This window comes from Phascolarctos cinereus, unplaced genomic scaffold (assembly GCF_003287225.1).
Source record: "Phascolarctos cinereus isolate Bilbo 61053 unplaced genomic scaffold, phaCin_HiC Scaffold_4;HRSCAF=312, whole genome shotgun sequence".
Lineage (NCBI taxonomy): Eukaryota > Metazoa > Chordata > Mammalia > Diprotodontia > Phascolarctidae > Phascolarctos > Phascolarctos cinereus.
The window spans coordinates 311,730,744-311,746,821 of NW_027555847.1; the positions used below are offsets into that span (position 1 = coordinate 311,730,744).

General features: G+C 35.3%; 1 protein-coding gene and 1 long non-coding RNA gene across 3 annotated transcripts in view; one reads left to right on the forward strand and one right to left on the reverse strand.

Moving 5' to 3' along the window:
• ZFYVE16 (zinc finger FYVE-type containing 16) overlaps positions 1-16,078 on the reverse strand; it is a 61,579-nt gene that overhangs the window by 27,627 nt on the left and 17,874 nt on the right. For both annotated transcript variants that reach the window (XM_021007482.2, XM_021007489.2), the window contains exons 2-10: positions 15,370-15,478; positions 12,744-15,001; positions 11,561-11,657; positions 9,536-9,706; positions 8,863-9,005; positions 6,341-6,728; positions 3,090-3,212; positions 2,010-2,165; positions 1,148-1,372 (exon numbers count right to left, since the gene is read on the reverse strand). In XM_021007482.2, the coding sequence (XP_020863141.1) occupies positions 1,148-1,372; positions 2,010-2,165; positions 3,090-3,212; positions 6,341-6,728; positions 8,863-9,005; positions 9,536-9,706; positions 11,561-11,657; positions 12,744-15,001; positions 15,370-15,439 (3,631 nt within the window). In that variant the 5' untranslated portion in view covers positions 15,440-15,478. The remainder of the gene's footprint in view (positions 1-1,147; positions 1,373-2,009; positions 2,166-3,089; positions 3,213-6,340; positions 6,729-8,862; positions 9,006-9,535; positions 9,707-11,560; positions 11,658-12,743; positions 15,002-15,369; positions 15,479-16,078) is intronic.
• LOC144456906 (uncharacterized) lies at positions 14,042-15,169 on the forward strand. The gene is made up of 2 exons (XR_013486125.1): positions 14,042-14,095; positions 14,492-15,169. It is a non-coding gene; the product is annotated as an uncharacterized LOC144456906 (long non-coding RNA).

Here is a 16,078-nt window from a genome sequence, read left to right on the forward strand (position 1 = left end):
CAATTAACTGTGAGAACTAAGACTAAGGCAACAGTAAATAAAATAAATATACAATACAAAATCAGTTCCATGATTGAAAATGACCACAGCAAAATAACTAATCTGTTCAAAACTCAACATAGTTTCATGACACCATGTATCTCAAGAGAATCTACAAAAATCTCAGAAAATTCTTAAAAACTTCATGTTAATTCTTTATATTTTAAATATTTATATATAAAAATATATTATATAAAAATTTATATTTAAAAAAATAAAACATATCACTTTGGGTAAGCATAGGGAGGCAGACATTTTCAAAGGAAAAGGAATTTCCATTGAAATTAGAATGATTCCATTCTAAGGATATAAGTGAGAATTAACCATTCTACTGGGGTTTTTTCCTACTAAATAGCGTCAATTATATTGATTCAACATACCTCAGTAATTAAGAGGTCTCGATCCAATAGGTAACCCCCAAAAAGTGAGCGCGTGAGCACGCGTGCGCGCACACACACACACACGTATTTGATGGAGGAAAATATAGTTATTCCTTTCACATCATGACTTTCCCTATAGTGGTTTTGATATATTGCAGGTCAGCATAAGAAATTAAATGGGAATTTTGGGGAGTTTTGTGGAAGTTGCAGATGACACGTGAAGGTCAGTAGACAACAGAGAAAAAGCACTGAAATTCAGAAATGCCTAAAACATATGTGTACTATTGTATAAAATCAACCCAAATTTTACAATAAGGTACTGTAAACACCCCATAAAAGAGAAAGAAAAAATTCGGACATCTTCTCTGGTACAAAAGGAGGGCCAAAAACTTTTATGTGGATTTTCTGGAATACAGGGGTGCCATACCCCTAACCCTTGTGATGTAGAAGGAATTACTATATCTTATAATTTTGTTAGATAATATTAAAACTACCATACATTCTTTGAGCACCTATCATCTTTATAGCATGGCAAAGACTGAATAAAGCAGTAGAAGGTGATCTAAGGCTTACAATTCACATTGACAATCTGAAAGTGGTTAATCTACACAGAACTATTAACTGCTCGTCATATCTTTTTTTTTTCAGTTCATTAAACTTTTCATACTTTACTTTCAATCCTCTTCACTCAGATAGTTTTACATAGTCATAGTATTAACAAAACTTACCTCCATATTCTGCTCCCAATCGCAACATTAAGCGAATTGGAAAAACTTTTGCCCAAGGAATCTCCAGCTTCTGGATGAGAATTCCACAAAGAAAAGGACTACTTGGTAATGGGAGATCATCAAGTTTCTGAAAAGTAGGCGTAATAAATAGGAATCCTCCATGATCCTTGCTATTGAGAAAACTTTCAGCAAAGGTAATACTATCCAAGTTTTCTATGTATTTTCCTAGCAAAAAAAAAAGATATACAAGTTAACAAAAGAATCTTTAAATATCTACTTTGGTATAAGAAAAGAGAACTCTCTTAAATGTACACTGCATGTAATGACCAACAACTTTTCAACTCCTATAACATCTTTTTGTAATCAGAACTCTTGAATAAGCATTTAAGTGAATGGGATGTAGATCTAGATATATTAAAATGAAATGCCCTCTTATTTTATAGATAAAAAAGAGAAGGAAGAATACACAGATGATATGACTTGCTTAAAGATGCAAAGGAATGAAGTAAGATGTGCAAGTCAAACCCAGGTTCTCTGAATCCAAAACTCTGCATTCTTTAGATTGCACTAAGCTCCCTTTATGCTGAACACCTCATACGTGCATAATTCAGTTATTCCTCTTCATTTGGTCAATTTATGGATAAACTATTAGAAATGCAAGGTTTAAGATGACTGAAATGAAAACAATAATATGCAAGTGAAAGACTTTACATAATATAAAGGCAGGGGTCTTCAAAGAACAAGTTCCCTTTGTTCCAACATAGCTTTGAGGACGCGCATCTGTAAAGTACCCCTTTATTAATGAATATATTAACACATTTCAACACTCTAGACCCAAAAGATCAAGAAAAAAATTCTATACCTTTTACTGCATCTTTATAAATGTTGATAAATAGAGTGAAGATGTCCTTAGGAATTGTATTGTCGTTTGGCAAATAGAACAAAAGAACAAAAATCTCTGCCTGACCCAAACCATGCAGTCCATTGGTTGAAAAGTACCAATATTTTTCTGAAGAATCTTAAATGATAAAAGCATGATTATAAACATTTAACATTTTTGTTAACCATAAAACCAAGGTTATGATGTCAAGTTCAACAATTTTTAAAATTAATTTTTTAACCTAAGCTTTGAATATACTTTTTCTGTGAGATAAAATTTCAAGCCAAATTATATGCAAGTTAACATCAAAAACAGTAAACTTTACAAGACAAAAAAGATGGTCATAAGGTGTTGAATGACGAGGATGAGATACGGATTTTCCCAGTGGCACTTGTAGTGCTGCTGCTGGTAGTGTGAAAATGACAGGGTGGCTCTAATAGGGGATAATGAAGATAAGGGAAGGAGGTGCTAGGGATGGGGGGAGGCAGTACTGGAGATAAGCCCCATGACTGGCTGTCAAGAAGGGAGGCAACACATCTTCCCCATCCTCTGACTGGTTTATCACATATCCCTTGAGGTCATATCTCAATGCCCTTGGGATCTGACACTGGCCCCCACATTGGGGACCGCTGAACTAAGAAATAACATTTAGGCTAAAAGTGCAACAACAACAGGGAGCTAGGTAAGATTCATGCTGGAAAATGAAAACTGACTACCTCCTCTTAAGTTGACTCCTTACAACCAGGATGGAATCCATCAGCCATAAGTAATGCTGCATTACAACTAAGCACCCCTGCTGCCAATTAGACTCAATACTCATTCTAGTAAATCAACCAACCAATAAACATTTATTCAGTGTGCCAAGCACTGTGCTAAGCATGGTCACCATATTTAAGTGATGCCTCAAGTGCCATCTTGCATAAATTTACATACAGTATTTATGTAGACAATCACAGCTAATGAAAATATATCAAACTTTAAGCAAGATTTTATTAAATAAGAAATAACTTCTCAGAAAATGTGTCCAGTTAGATGGGTAAAGAAACATCTATCATTACTTACAAATTACTAACTTGACATTCACAAGAAGATTGGCATTTAGGATAAATGTAACTGGACCAGATCCTCCATGTTCAAGGAGTGAAATGACTTGCTCCTGAGAAGGACATTCGTCTACCACAGGATCTAAAAAGTAAAAATACATTCACTTCAGCCAGTATAATTTCTTGTTCATCTATTTAAAATGCTTTCATATTATGATATAAAGAACACCGACTTGATAATCCACTTTCATTTTTTTTAGGTTTGTAAATTCATCATGTGATGGTCATTTCTGCATTTTAACTCATGGTCTACAAATCCAAATCCCATTATCAAATACTGTCTTCTTAATCCTTCCCAATTCTCTCTCTCTCTGTCTCTCTCTTTTCTTTCAGTCAATATGGAAGCAGCAGATTGCCATGGAAACCTTGCCAGATTTGCAGTCAGAAGACTCAGGGCAGGGAGGTGATGCAGTAGATAGAGCACCAGCCCTGAAGTGAGGAGAACCTGGGTTCAAATCCAGCCTCAGACACTTATTAGCTATGTGACCCAGAGCAAGTCACTTAAGCCTGATTGCTTCCACCCCAAAAAAGAAAGAAATCAGAAGACTATGGTTCAAATCCTGGCTCTGCTACTGTGTGACCTTGGTTAAGTCACTCAACCTCCCTGAGCCTCAGTTTCCTTATCTGTAAAATAAGCATGTTGAAAGAGATGTCCACTAAGTTCCTTTCCAACTCTATGTCCACGATCAAAGACGAAAATTTTAAAAAGCAAAAGTGTATTGCATGTGTAATACTTTAGAACAATCTTTGGATCACAGATATAGAATTAGAAGGAAGCTCAGAAGTCCATCTAGTTAGTCCACCCCTTATTTCAGTTAGTCTTTATTTCAGATAAGGACACTGAGGCCCAGAATGGTTAAGTGTCTTGAACAAGATCACACGAGATCACACAAAAAGAAAGTGTTATATTGATTAGAGAAATACAAATCAAAACAACTCTGAGGTACCACATCACACCTATCAGATTGGTCAATATGACAAAACAGGAAAATGATAAATGTTGAAGAAGATGTGGGAAAACTGGAACACTAATGCATTGTTAGTGGAGTTGTGAAATGATTCTGGAGAACAATTTGGAACTATGCCCAAAGGGCTGTAAAAATGTGCATACCCTTTGACCCAGCAATACTACTCCTAGGGCCATATCCCAAAGAGAGCATACAAATGGGAAAAGGACCCACATGTACAAAAATATTCACAGCAGCTCTTTTTGTGGTGGCAAAGAATTGGAAATTGAGAGGATGCCCATCAATTGGGGAATGGCTGAACAAGTTGTGGTATATGAATGTAATGAAATGTTATTATGCTATAAGAAATGATGAGCAGGCAGACTTCAGAAAAACCTGGAAAGACTTGTATGGTCTGATGCTGAGTGAAGTGAGCAGAACCAAGAGAACATTGTACACAGTAACAGCCACATTGTGCAATGACTAAAATTGACAGACTTAACCCTTCTCAGCAATGCAAAGATCTAAGACAACTCCAACAGACTCATGATGGAAAATGCTGTCCACATCCAAAAGAAGAACTATAAAGTATGAATGCAGATGGAAGCATACTATTTGTTGTTTCTTTTCTTCTGTTGTGCTTTGTTTCCTTTTTCTGGTGGTTCCTCCTATTAGTTCTAATTCTTCCTTACATCACTAATGTAAAAATATGTATAATAAGAATGTATATGTATAGCCTGTATCAGATTGCATGCCATCTTGGCGAGGGAGGTAGGGAGGGAAGGGGAGAAAAATTTAAAACTCAAAAGCTTATGGAAGTGAGTGTTGATAAGGCAAAATAAATTAATTTAAAAAGTGGGAGAAAAAAAAAGAAAGTGTTAGAATCAGGATTCAAACCCAAGTCTCCTCTTCCTATACCTATAGTTGTATTATATTAGGCCTTGACCCATCCACATGTAAAAATACTGGGTTGGCTTCACACCCAAGCCTTGATTCCAAATCCAGTATTTGATCACAAATCCCAATGGTTTTTCCACCATACCACAATGCCTCTCAATAACAAATTGGTAAGGGCAGCTATGTGGTGCAATGCATAGAGCACTGGCCCTGGAGTCAGGAGAACCTGAGTTCTGAGAACCTCAGACATATAACACTCACTAGTTGTGTGACTCTGGGCAAATCACTTAACCCCAACTGCCTTACCAAAAAATAATAATAATAATAATAATAATAATAATAAATTGGTAATGATTCAGTTAAAGCCTATTATAGGGCCTTGTACACAATATGTACAACAAATACTTGTTACTTTACTGCTAACATGTACCTACTGCTTAATAAAAAAAAAAATTCCTGAAAAGTGTGTAAAACAGGATCACCTTTTGCAATTAGTTCATAGTAGGAAAGATGTCCTGTTATATAACTGGAAGGGACATCAGAAATCACCTAATCTAAACTCATCATTTCATAAGTAAGGAAACTATGAATTGCCAAGAGAAAATGACTTTCCCAAGCAAGACATATTATTTGCTTCTAAAGTGTTGGATGGACAAAAAAAAAATTCTGTGTCACTGACTGGGAAAATATTCACAGTAGTCAACAGAGTAATTAGCTTGACATCTTAGACACCATCAGCTGGGTCTCCTAAAAATAAACAGGTCCTGAGGTACATTAGATCTCTTAAGTCTCATTATCTTCATCAAGCCACAGACATAAAAGGAAAGGACATATCTAATGCTATTGCAGAATGTCTGGGGATTCATCAAAAGTACCTATGCCATAGACTCACTCTGAGATATGCATGTATCTTCCGAATGTCAGCTACTACACATAACAGACAAAATCTGAACCATCAAAAAATCCCGATATAAACCTTAGATCTAGGAGCACCCCCAAAGTGATATGCTGCTTTAAAGAGAATACATTCTCAAATGTCAGATGGTTAAGGGAAATATCACATACAACTAAGAAATCCCTAGTCCAAAATCCTTTCCAGAATTTTCAGGGTTTGGTTTTGTTGATATGATCAAAATATTCAAATACACTAACTAAATCACAAACTCATTTGATCCAATTCACCAGTTCAGATATTTTTTAATGGAGTCATTATGTTACCAGGCTTATACATACTGGACCTATCCACAAATAGGACAGAATATAAGAAAAGATGCTAAGAGGTTTTTTAATGTTAGTTTCAAACAACGTAATCAAAAGATAAAGTGCAAAACAATTTACTTTGAGTGTAATATTACTAAAGCTTCACCTTCTCCTCTTTCTCCAGCTGCAAGTAGGAGAGGGGGCAAGCCATCCTCATCATTAGGTATAAGGTTGACATCTTTCTTAACACATTTATCAATACCACACAACAACCTATAATCTGAGGAACTACCAGCAGATAAGCTGTTGTGTGCTGGAACAATCGAAATAGAACTCGATTTCTCAACTGTTGTAGAAATGGGTGTTTCACTGTCATGTACAAAAGAAGAAAGAGAACTCTGGAACATCTCAGTTACAGCATTAATGGGCAAATCTTCCACAGATGGGACTACAGAAACAGGACTTTGTAATTTCTCTTGTCTTGCAGTATCTGCAAACTCATCTTTGGACTTTTCTGCTTCTGGGGAAGGACCATGATCCATTGCATTTACAATCTGTGAAACACAAAAAACTGTCTTAGATTAGTAGTTCATATTTTCTGAGCAAAAGTTAAGTACTAGGGGAAGCTAGGTGGCACAGTGGATAGAGCACCAGCCCTGAAGTCAGGAGGACCTGAGTTCAAATCCAGCCTCAGACCAAACACTTGACACTAGCTGTGTGACCCTGGGCAAGTCACTTAACCCCAATTGCCTAAAAGTAAAAACAAAACAAAACAAAACAAAAAAGTTAAGTACTTCACTCCTTTAAGTGTTGATTAAACTTAGTAACAGTAAAAGGTAAAGTCTAGCTCACATGCTCACAGATGTAACATACTGGGTTTCTACTTAGCTTTCTTAAATCACAGTTAAGAGGGACAAAACAGGGAAGTAGGTAACAGTAAATTAAGCAAGAAAATTCAAAGAATAGCAGTGTTTGGGAGTTTTCCAAAACAAGGTAATAATCACATGTTCAATAAATAGTACCACTTTGATTATGTAACATTTTTTTCTTAAAAATATATGTATATAAAAAATATACATATATTTATATAAAGTATCTCATATTGTTTTTAAAACATCTGTGGTAATTACCAGCCCACTTCGGAGCCTGGGAAAATGAAGTGGGAAAAATTTAAATATTTCCAAGTCTGGTTAAATGGAAGACACCACACACACACACACACACACACACACACCCCTCTCTCAATCCTAGAATCAACCTGTCCCCTCCAAAAATCATGTAAATAAAAAAAATCTTATAAATAAAGGAGGATAAATATAGCTAAGGTAGATATTCCAGATGGCCTTCCACCTGTACTTCTTTTTTTGAGGCTGGTGAGATTTGAACTAACTTATTTTAAAGGCTAACATTTACAAGCTTACATAGTAGTTTTCTACTTTTCCCCAGAACTCATTTTTAAAACTTTTGACATAGTGAATATTCAGTTACAAAGCATAAGCTTGTACTTCATACCTACTTGAAAAATTTAAGCATATTGATTCCTACTGACAAGTAGCATAAACATCAAGCTCACTGATTCAATTCAATTAAACAAATCTTTATTACTTCTTATGTGTGAGGTACTATACTAAGTGCCAGGGATACAGAGATTAAAGATGACAATCCCTTATACTCAAGTGATTTACAATCAAATACAGGGGATATGACATATATACAAAAGATGTAGAACTTATGGGAGAATATAAGGACAAAGTGGCATAAGAAAATATAAGAAGAAAGAAATTACTTTGAGCTGGAAAAAGCAGGGAAAGTTTCAGTGATGAAGAAAGGGATTTTAGCCAGCAGAGATGTGGAATGGGTGCAAGGATACACCAAGAAAATGATGAGGGAGCAGTGGGTAGTTCTATTTGACTGGAGCACAGAGAAAGCAGTGAGAAATAAAGTTGAAAAAGTAAGCGGGAAACAGATTATAAATGGCCTTGAAAGCCATGAGTATTAATCCTTCAAGCATTCCATCAAAGCATGTTCGTGTACTAGAGCAAGTGCCAGTGTTTGGGAATTCCATCAAGAATTTTCACTTCTAGCACGCCATATTGGAGAGAGAGATAGGAAGGGAGGGGGAGAAAATTTAAAACTCAAAAGCATATGGAAGTGAATGCTGATGAAAACTAAAAATAAATTTTAAAAAGAGAATTTTCACTTCTGCAATCTCTGCACAAGAGAAATATATACATTTCCTTCTGAGGAAAGGAATATGACAACTCCTCGTGCACCTGTGGGACTGGCTGCATGAGAAAAAGAGCTAACTCTTGCTGCATTTCTAAGTGACATGTCAGTTTCTGCTCCTTGTGGGCAGGACTTCTCTGAGCTATAGTCTGTTTAACATAGCATACTCAAGAGTATGAGAAAGAACACAGCAAAATAAAGAAATCACCATCATACATTCTCTTTAATTTGTGGAAACTTTTAAAGACATATTTACCTAAATTCAATTCAATTCTAATTTTCATTTCCTTAAATTTACCTAATTATCACATAAAATCAGAAATATCTGAAACAACTAGTTTCTCAAATTTAAGAAAAACTCTACAAAATCTACAAGGGTGAATATTCTCATTAAGTAACATGAATTCATTTACAATATAAAACTTTTATCAACAAGCAATTTGCATGCTTTTATTTTCATACCATGTGCACATCAGGTAAGACAGGACTCGTGTCCTGAGAACACTTTTTGCCTCCAGAAGATAATTTTGTGGTATCTGCAACTTCACCATTAGGCAAAATACCATCTGCAAACCATACTCTCCTCTGTTCTCTGGAACACAGACCTAGTGTCAATTTAAAAAAGAGAAGGGCTTAAATGAGATAATGTAATCATTATCAGCACAACAAAGTTATATTAATATTTTTAGCAGCTTTTCAACTATTTTGTTACCAAAGGAGTACCTGCTGTCCTCCATAAACTGCCGTGGTCTATTATACACATTCTCATAGGCTGGGACTATAAGCATGGAACCTGGAACTCGGAGAGGAACTATATAAAAGAGATTCTTTTTAAGGAGCTTGGGGGAGAGACTGGGGAGTCAAATTTACAGGATAAAACAGAGGGACTGTATGAGGAAGAAGAGACTAGCAAACGGGCAAGAGCAGGAATAAGAAGGCACAAGGCAAAAGATGTAAATCAAACCACACATAAACACACCCAAACCTATAAAGTTCAAAAATAGACCACCATGATATATGCCTATTTATAAAACAAAAGCACAGAAATCACAAGTTATATGTACTCCAGAACTTTTATAATAATTCTCAAGATTTTAAAATCCAGTATAAAGCAGTGATAGTCTCTTAAAATTACCTTCAATACTTGGTTGTTTAAGTGCTGAGGTAGGTAAAGCTGAAGGTGAAGGGGTGTTAGGTGCACTGGACATCTGGTTATCCTGAGAAGTCTGGGCTGTGGCACATTCAGAGGAAATACTGGATTTAGTGTTGGAACCAGTTGGACTCATCATTCTTTCAAATGCCTGTGCTAAATAAGTGAGAGAAAGTATTAAAATCTCAAACTTTGTAAAATGTTAATATCCATGCTATTTTTTCTCAAGTTTTGTTTGTGAGAAAGGAAAGAAACAACAAGGCTCTAAGAAACAAGAGGGAATTTGTTCATCTCAGTAGTTCTTGATAAAGGTATTCCAAATATTGATATTTTGTAAATATTTAGTTTTTTTTTCCCATGACTAGAGTGAAACTAATCAATAACTTCTAATCTGATTTCTTATGAATTTGGTATGTTCAGAGGTAATTTTCATTATTTCCATCTGTTCAAGTAGGACTGGTTGCCCTCCCCTAAGGCCTTATTATTTTTCTCAAATGTCAAGCTACCACACAATTCCTATCCATAGAATACTACCACCATTCTCAATATCACGGTATGTAAATGCTACTCTTTGTCAGCCACCTCTACTTTACTTAAAAGTACTTACCACTTGCTCCTCCCAAGTCCACATTCCACATACCACCCAACCCCTACCAAGCTCCACAAGTCACCTCCAACCTTCTAGTCCTTTGTAAAAGCTAAAAAAAAAAGTTTTTGCAAAAATAGTCTTTACCAATTTCCTCCAGAAAGCTTTCCCAAGTGATCATTATCTTAGTCTGCCTCTTTGAGGATCTAAGAATCATAGATCCGCAAGAAAAAGATACTTCAGAGGTTATCCATCCAACCCCATCATTTTATAGATGAGAAAAAGTGAGGCCCTAAGAGGGTGAGTGACTTGCCTCAGGTAAGCTGAATAGTGAACATCCAAAGCAGGATCTGAATGTTGGTCCTCTGGACTACCAAGGCAGAGCTCTTTCCACTGTACAACACCTTCCATGATTTCTATGAATCACGTCATCTCCTCATAACTATAATCACTGATGCACACACAACACATGTGAAAATGATTTCCTCCTTTTCCATAAATATTTTATTAGTAAACATGGAGAAGGGAATTTTGTGGTAAAAATACTGCAAAATACTTGGCCAGCAGTCGTTGTTTCCTTTCTACTCTATTCAAACAGCATGAATGAATTATTTTAAACTGCTTAAGAAGAGTAACACTTCCAGATCCTTCATCAGGTTGGGAGAGGATTGAAAAGGGTCATGGCAGAATTTACATTAAAATGTTTCATTTTTAATCAAAAGAGAACAACTATATTCATCTTTTCACCAAGCAACAATCTATTCAAATTTTGAATTTATATGGCAGCAGCTGTTGAAAAAGCCAGTAAGGGCCAAGAAGAAACAGCTTGTTTTTTAAGTCATGCTATTCCTGTAAAAGTTTTTAAAAATGAGATAAGCAACATTCAGTATTGCTGAGAACAATGGTAAATACATTAACAGAGGCAAAAATATTAAATTTGGGGAAAACTGATAGAAAGATATAGATGCAATGGGAAATGTAAAACTATGTCTTCAGCTCTAAGCTAATAATGTGATTTTATAAGATCTCCTTCCATTTGGATTTAAGAGTTCTTATACGACAATCTTTTCCTTACTCTGGAACTTAAAACTTTGATACATATACATGTATTCAGTAAATATCCTTAAAAAATTATAATAAAAGCAATATGGTAAATGAAATTTAATATTTGGCAACTTTGATACCTGATTAATGAACTTTGATACCTAATGTTAATGAACTGCCACTCCAGAAAGTGAATTCTTCCTTTCCAGACTGAAAATATTAATTGTGAAAGTGGAACAAAAAGGGAGAGAAATCAAGCCTTTAGAAGTCCCAAGTAAGTCAACACTAGGCCACTGCCTTAAGGAGATATGGTTGTAATAGTTTGTTTTTAAGTTAGTTATCTGAGAGAAAAAAAATGTGTTAGATTTGTATATACTTACCCCTACTAATAGACTCATAGCAGACAACACAGACTCTTGCTTCTTTTTCCATATATTGGAGTTTGCACTTCCTGCTACAACAGACACCACAAAATACCTAAATAAAAATAAAATACTGATTTTAAATATATGTTCCACAGCATATTCTGCTTTTTTTTAAAAAGCCAGAAATTATTCTTCAACATACAAACTATTTTTCTGATTGTTACAATAAAAGTTAGCTGTTCAGGTATCTCCCTTTGCAATTTTAGTTTCTTAGATTAAAAAAAGTTTCTACAATCTAAAAGCATTTCTATAATACAAAGAATTCCTTAGTGACCATTATGAACTTTCCCTTAAGTGTATGAAACTTTAATACTTAAAATATTTTCCCTGGGAAACTTTCAAGTACAGTATTTTATAATTTTCTTCTACAAAAAAAAAATCTACCAAGTCCAAAATGTCACAGAAAAATAAACAAAAAAAAAAAACACATTACTTTCTGTTACCAGCTGATCTTCCACAATTTGTAACTGATTAACTCAATTGTTAGAACACTGTGTTAATCCTCCAGTCATTATAATTCCATCCCTGTGGGAGGCAGTAAGCTTTTTCTTTTTTCTACAACCACATACTGCCAACCAGCCCTCCTTAAAAAGTGCCCTAATAATCACAGATTAGGTTCCATGAGTGATACGCCTAACAAAATGCAACGCTCAGTTCTGGATTTGAATCCTGCCACTGACACTGCTTAAAATAACCTTGACCAAGTCACCTGACCTCTCTCTGGGTCTCATTTTTCTCAATCTGTAAACTGGAGGGTGGGGGAAGTTTGAACTGAATTGTGAAATAGAAAATATGCTCTTACATACCCTTCCAATTCTAAATCTATGCCTCTAGAGCAATGGACTTAGCTTTTATGAATTTCATATATCCTATTTCTATTCCCCACTCAAGAGTGCCTTTGTACTTCCTTACCATAATCCACACATACACACATTATCAATCAAACCATAAAAAAAGGGCAGGGTTTTAAATATTTCCATAATAATCACTAGAAAGAAATCAGAGTGCAAAGTGATGATATATAATCCATCATACAGTTGTATTTTAGTGGGCAACAAGTCACCAATTTCCCTTGTATGAGAATGCTCAAACATGCTTTTAAAAAGGAAGAAAATGTTTTTTTTATTTTATAACTTACTTTTCCACATGCTCGGCAGTGGTGGCGCCTTTTTGTAAAAGTAAATTTTACTTGGCAGTTCATGCAATTTGGAGCTTCTGAATCAGGAACCCAGGAAGGCTGTTTTTGCCCTAAAACCACACCTTCTCTACAAGCCTTTTCAGCTAAAGGATCGAGGTCTTTGTTTGTTGGTGTGAAATTGTCTCCAGCTTCCAAGCTATTTTCAACATCAACATTGCGGCTAATGTTAAGGTCAGCTGCAGTGTCCGCAGAAGCAGCTTTGGAGGCAACAGAATTTGTTACACTGGATTCCATTTCTGCTACACTTTGTGCTTCAGGCTTGCTCAGATCCTTTGGACTAGTTCTTGATGGAAAGTTAAGTAATTGCTTAGGTCTGGCTCCTCCAGCATGTGCCATCTTACTATTAGCATCAGAGCCAGACAATTCATTAACAACGTCAGGCTTATTGTTAGACACCCCTTGCTGAATAGGAAATACACCTTTTTCTCCTAAAGACAGACCACCATCCTCTGATGTACACTGCTTATCAACTGTTCCACAAATATTAGTAATAGGAGAAACTCCACTCTTTACTACCTCTTTATTATTTAAATACGTATTATTGGTCTTTTCACTATCTAGGTCTTTCACACTCATTTCATTCAAGCGAGAGTCTGCATTATCTGCATTTTCTTCCAAGGACTTTACACTAGTAGTCTGAAGATACTGTTCGGTTAGAAAGGCATCAAGTTCAGCATCACTAATCAGAGTGTCACTTGTTAAATCTTCATCAATATTAAAGTAATCTAATTCCTGCCTAATACCACCACTACTTGAAAAAGTGTTACCTTCACGATGATCATGAAATGACAGAGTATCATCAGAATGCTCTATTTTGGAGTCTGTTGCAATAGAAAAATCAGTGTAATGGTGTTCAGAAGGCTCAGTTCTGCTAGTCATCTGGCCAAGATCCACCTTTCCACCTGCCAGGTTTTCAACAAACATTTGGTCAATTATATTTGTATGTTCATCTTGTTTAGAGGGTTCAGTGTCTTTAAATGGTTCCTCATCTGAAACAATACTCTTGGGTATGTCTTCATGTACAGTTACGACATCTTGTGCTATGCTATCAACTTGTTCCTTCTGAGGCAAAATATCACTTTGATCTTCATTTTCAATTACTGAGCCACACATAGACACAGATATTGGAAGGCAGGACAATGAGGATTCTACTTCTTTACTGGAAATATGTAAAGTAGAAGAGGCATCTTGGAGCATATCACTGTTACTTTTAAGGTCTAAACTGCATGAATTTTCTTCTGCAGGTTGTTTTCTAAATAAAGAAATCCTATCCTCCTGAAAGGAGGAATCAGGTAAGCTATACTTTTCATCTCTTGTATTTGAGTCATTTATGCATAAGCCTTCACTTTTTGGAAGATCATAAGCTATAACACTCATGCCACCTATTTCTTTGGACTCTGATGTTTGATTTCTACTTGCCATATTTTCCTCCCATCTTACTAAAGATTTGTCATCTTTAAACAACTCACAAGGCAAGTTGTGTTTTTTGTCTTTGGAATCAAACATTTTGGGATTCTGTTGCGTCAAGGCATATACAGAGTTAAGGCCATGAGTTTGTTCTAGTTGATCATTTATCTTTTTGTCTTCCAACGTGGGTATTCTGTTATGATCACATGACTCTAAAACTGCTGTATCTGTTTTTAAACTCAATTCTTTGGTTGCAATGTTTTCTGTTTTTTGTAATACAGAGTTGCCTTTGTCAGTTTGTTCATCTGAAACATCACCATAACCACAGTCTTCTGATGAAGCACAAATAGTAGCTGGTAAAACAGATAAATCCAACCCAATCAATGAATCTGTATTGGCTTGGAAATTATCTGGCAGTAATGTCTGAATATCTTCATGACTACTTGTCACATGAACCAAATTACCCATGTCACTGATAAGGTCACAGACTGGTATGCCACATCGTCCCAGGCTTGAAGGCTGGATTTCGTCAGAAGAGCCACCATCCACAGTTGAAAGAAGATCAAGTCCTGTTACATTTTTTTCATTTTGTATCGAAGATGTTAATCCTCCAAGTTTTCTTCCATTTGTTGCAGCCTGATTTGTTCCATAGAATGTTTCTGAGGTGGTACCACTACACTGTTGATCTTTGGGTGCCGGAGGAACTGACTGTGAAGAAGGCAATTCTGAAGAAATTGAACAGTAGCTGGAATTATATGAATTTTCTGCCATGTGGTAATGATGATGTTCATCTATTTAAAATGAAAACACAAAATTAAGTGCACAATTTTTCTTCTTCTAAGTAACTTTACCCACAGCCCACAAACCAACTGAAAAATGAAGGTCCTTTCAAAGATTAACATGTTTGTTACATTTTCTAAGCTATCTAAATTAAGTAAATTTCTGTTTAGATTTCATAACTTTTTCTTTAAGTTTTACTGTGCTACAAGCGGCATTTAAAATAAGATTAAACTAAGATTGAAATGACAACAAAGTAAAACTTAGCACAGGAGATGTTACAAAAGTTGAAAACGTAATTTCCTGTAAATAATGTGGGTAAGATAATTAAGCATTAAATACCGTCCCATTTCCCTGGAATGGCACAAATGAAAAAACAAACCTGTGCTCTGTTCAAAATCATCAAGGAGTCTGTCCAAGTCATTGACAGCAGCTTTAAAATAACTGTCCATCCTAGTTGTAGTTTTAATAAGATTTTAGCACTCTTGCACCTACCAAAAAAAAGTACAATATTTCATTTAATTTACAAGTATTCTTTGAGCATATATTCTGCAAAAAGTATTATATTTGGTTCTATGGAATAATTTCAAAAACACACCTGACTTTCAGCTTAAAATCTAGTCGGATAAAGTATGTGAAAAAAAAAAGAATATATGTGTGTGTGTGTGTGTGTGTGTGTGTATAAAATATAATATAAAAAACACAACTGTAGCAGCATAGCAAATATAAAGTGATGTAGTACAAACTGAATACCTAAGAATAACACACAGAATTCGGAATAAAGGGAGTGATTAGAATGGGTTGGGATTAATCAAAGAAATACTTCTTAGAAGAAATAAGTTTTGAGTTGATCTTAAAAAGAGGTAAAGAACATAAAATGTTAGAGATAAGAGAAGAGTCCTACATACTAAACAGATTTGCTTTGCTTGGAGTGCAGAGGTCAAGAGAAGCAGTAATACTATAAATAATGTTTTTACAGATACAATGGGATTAATTAATTCAGGAACTTCAAACAAGGGGAATACTGCAGACTCTTGATCAAAGTGACATGATAAAAACTGTAAGAAAGATTATACTGCCAACTGTATTTA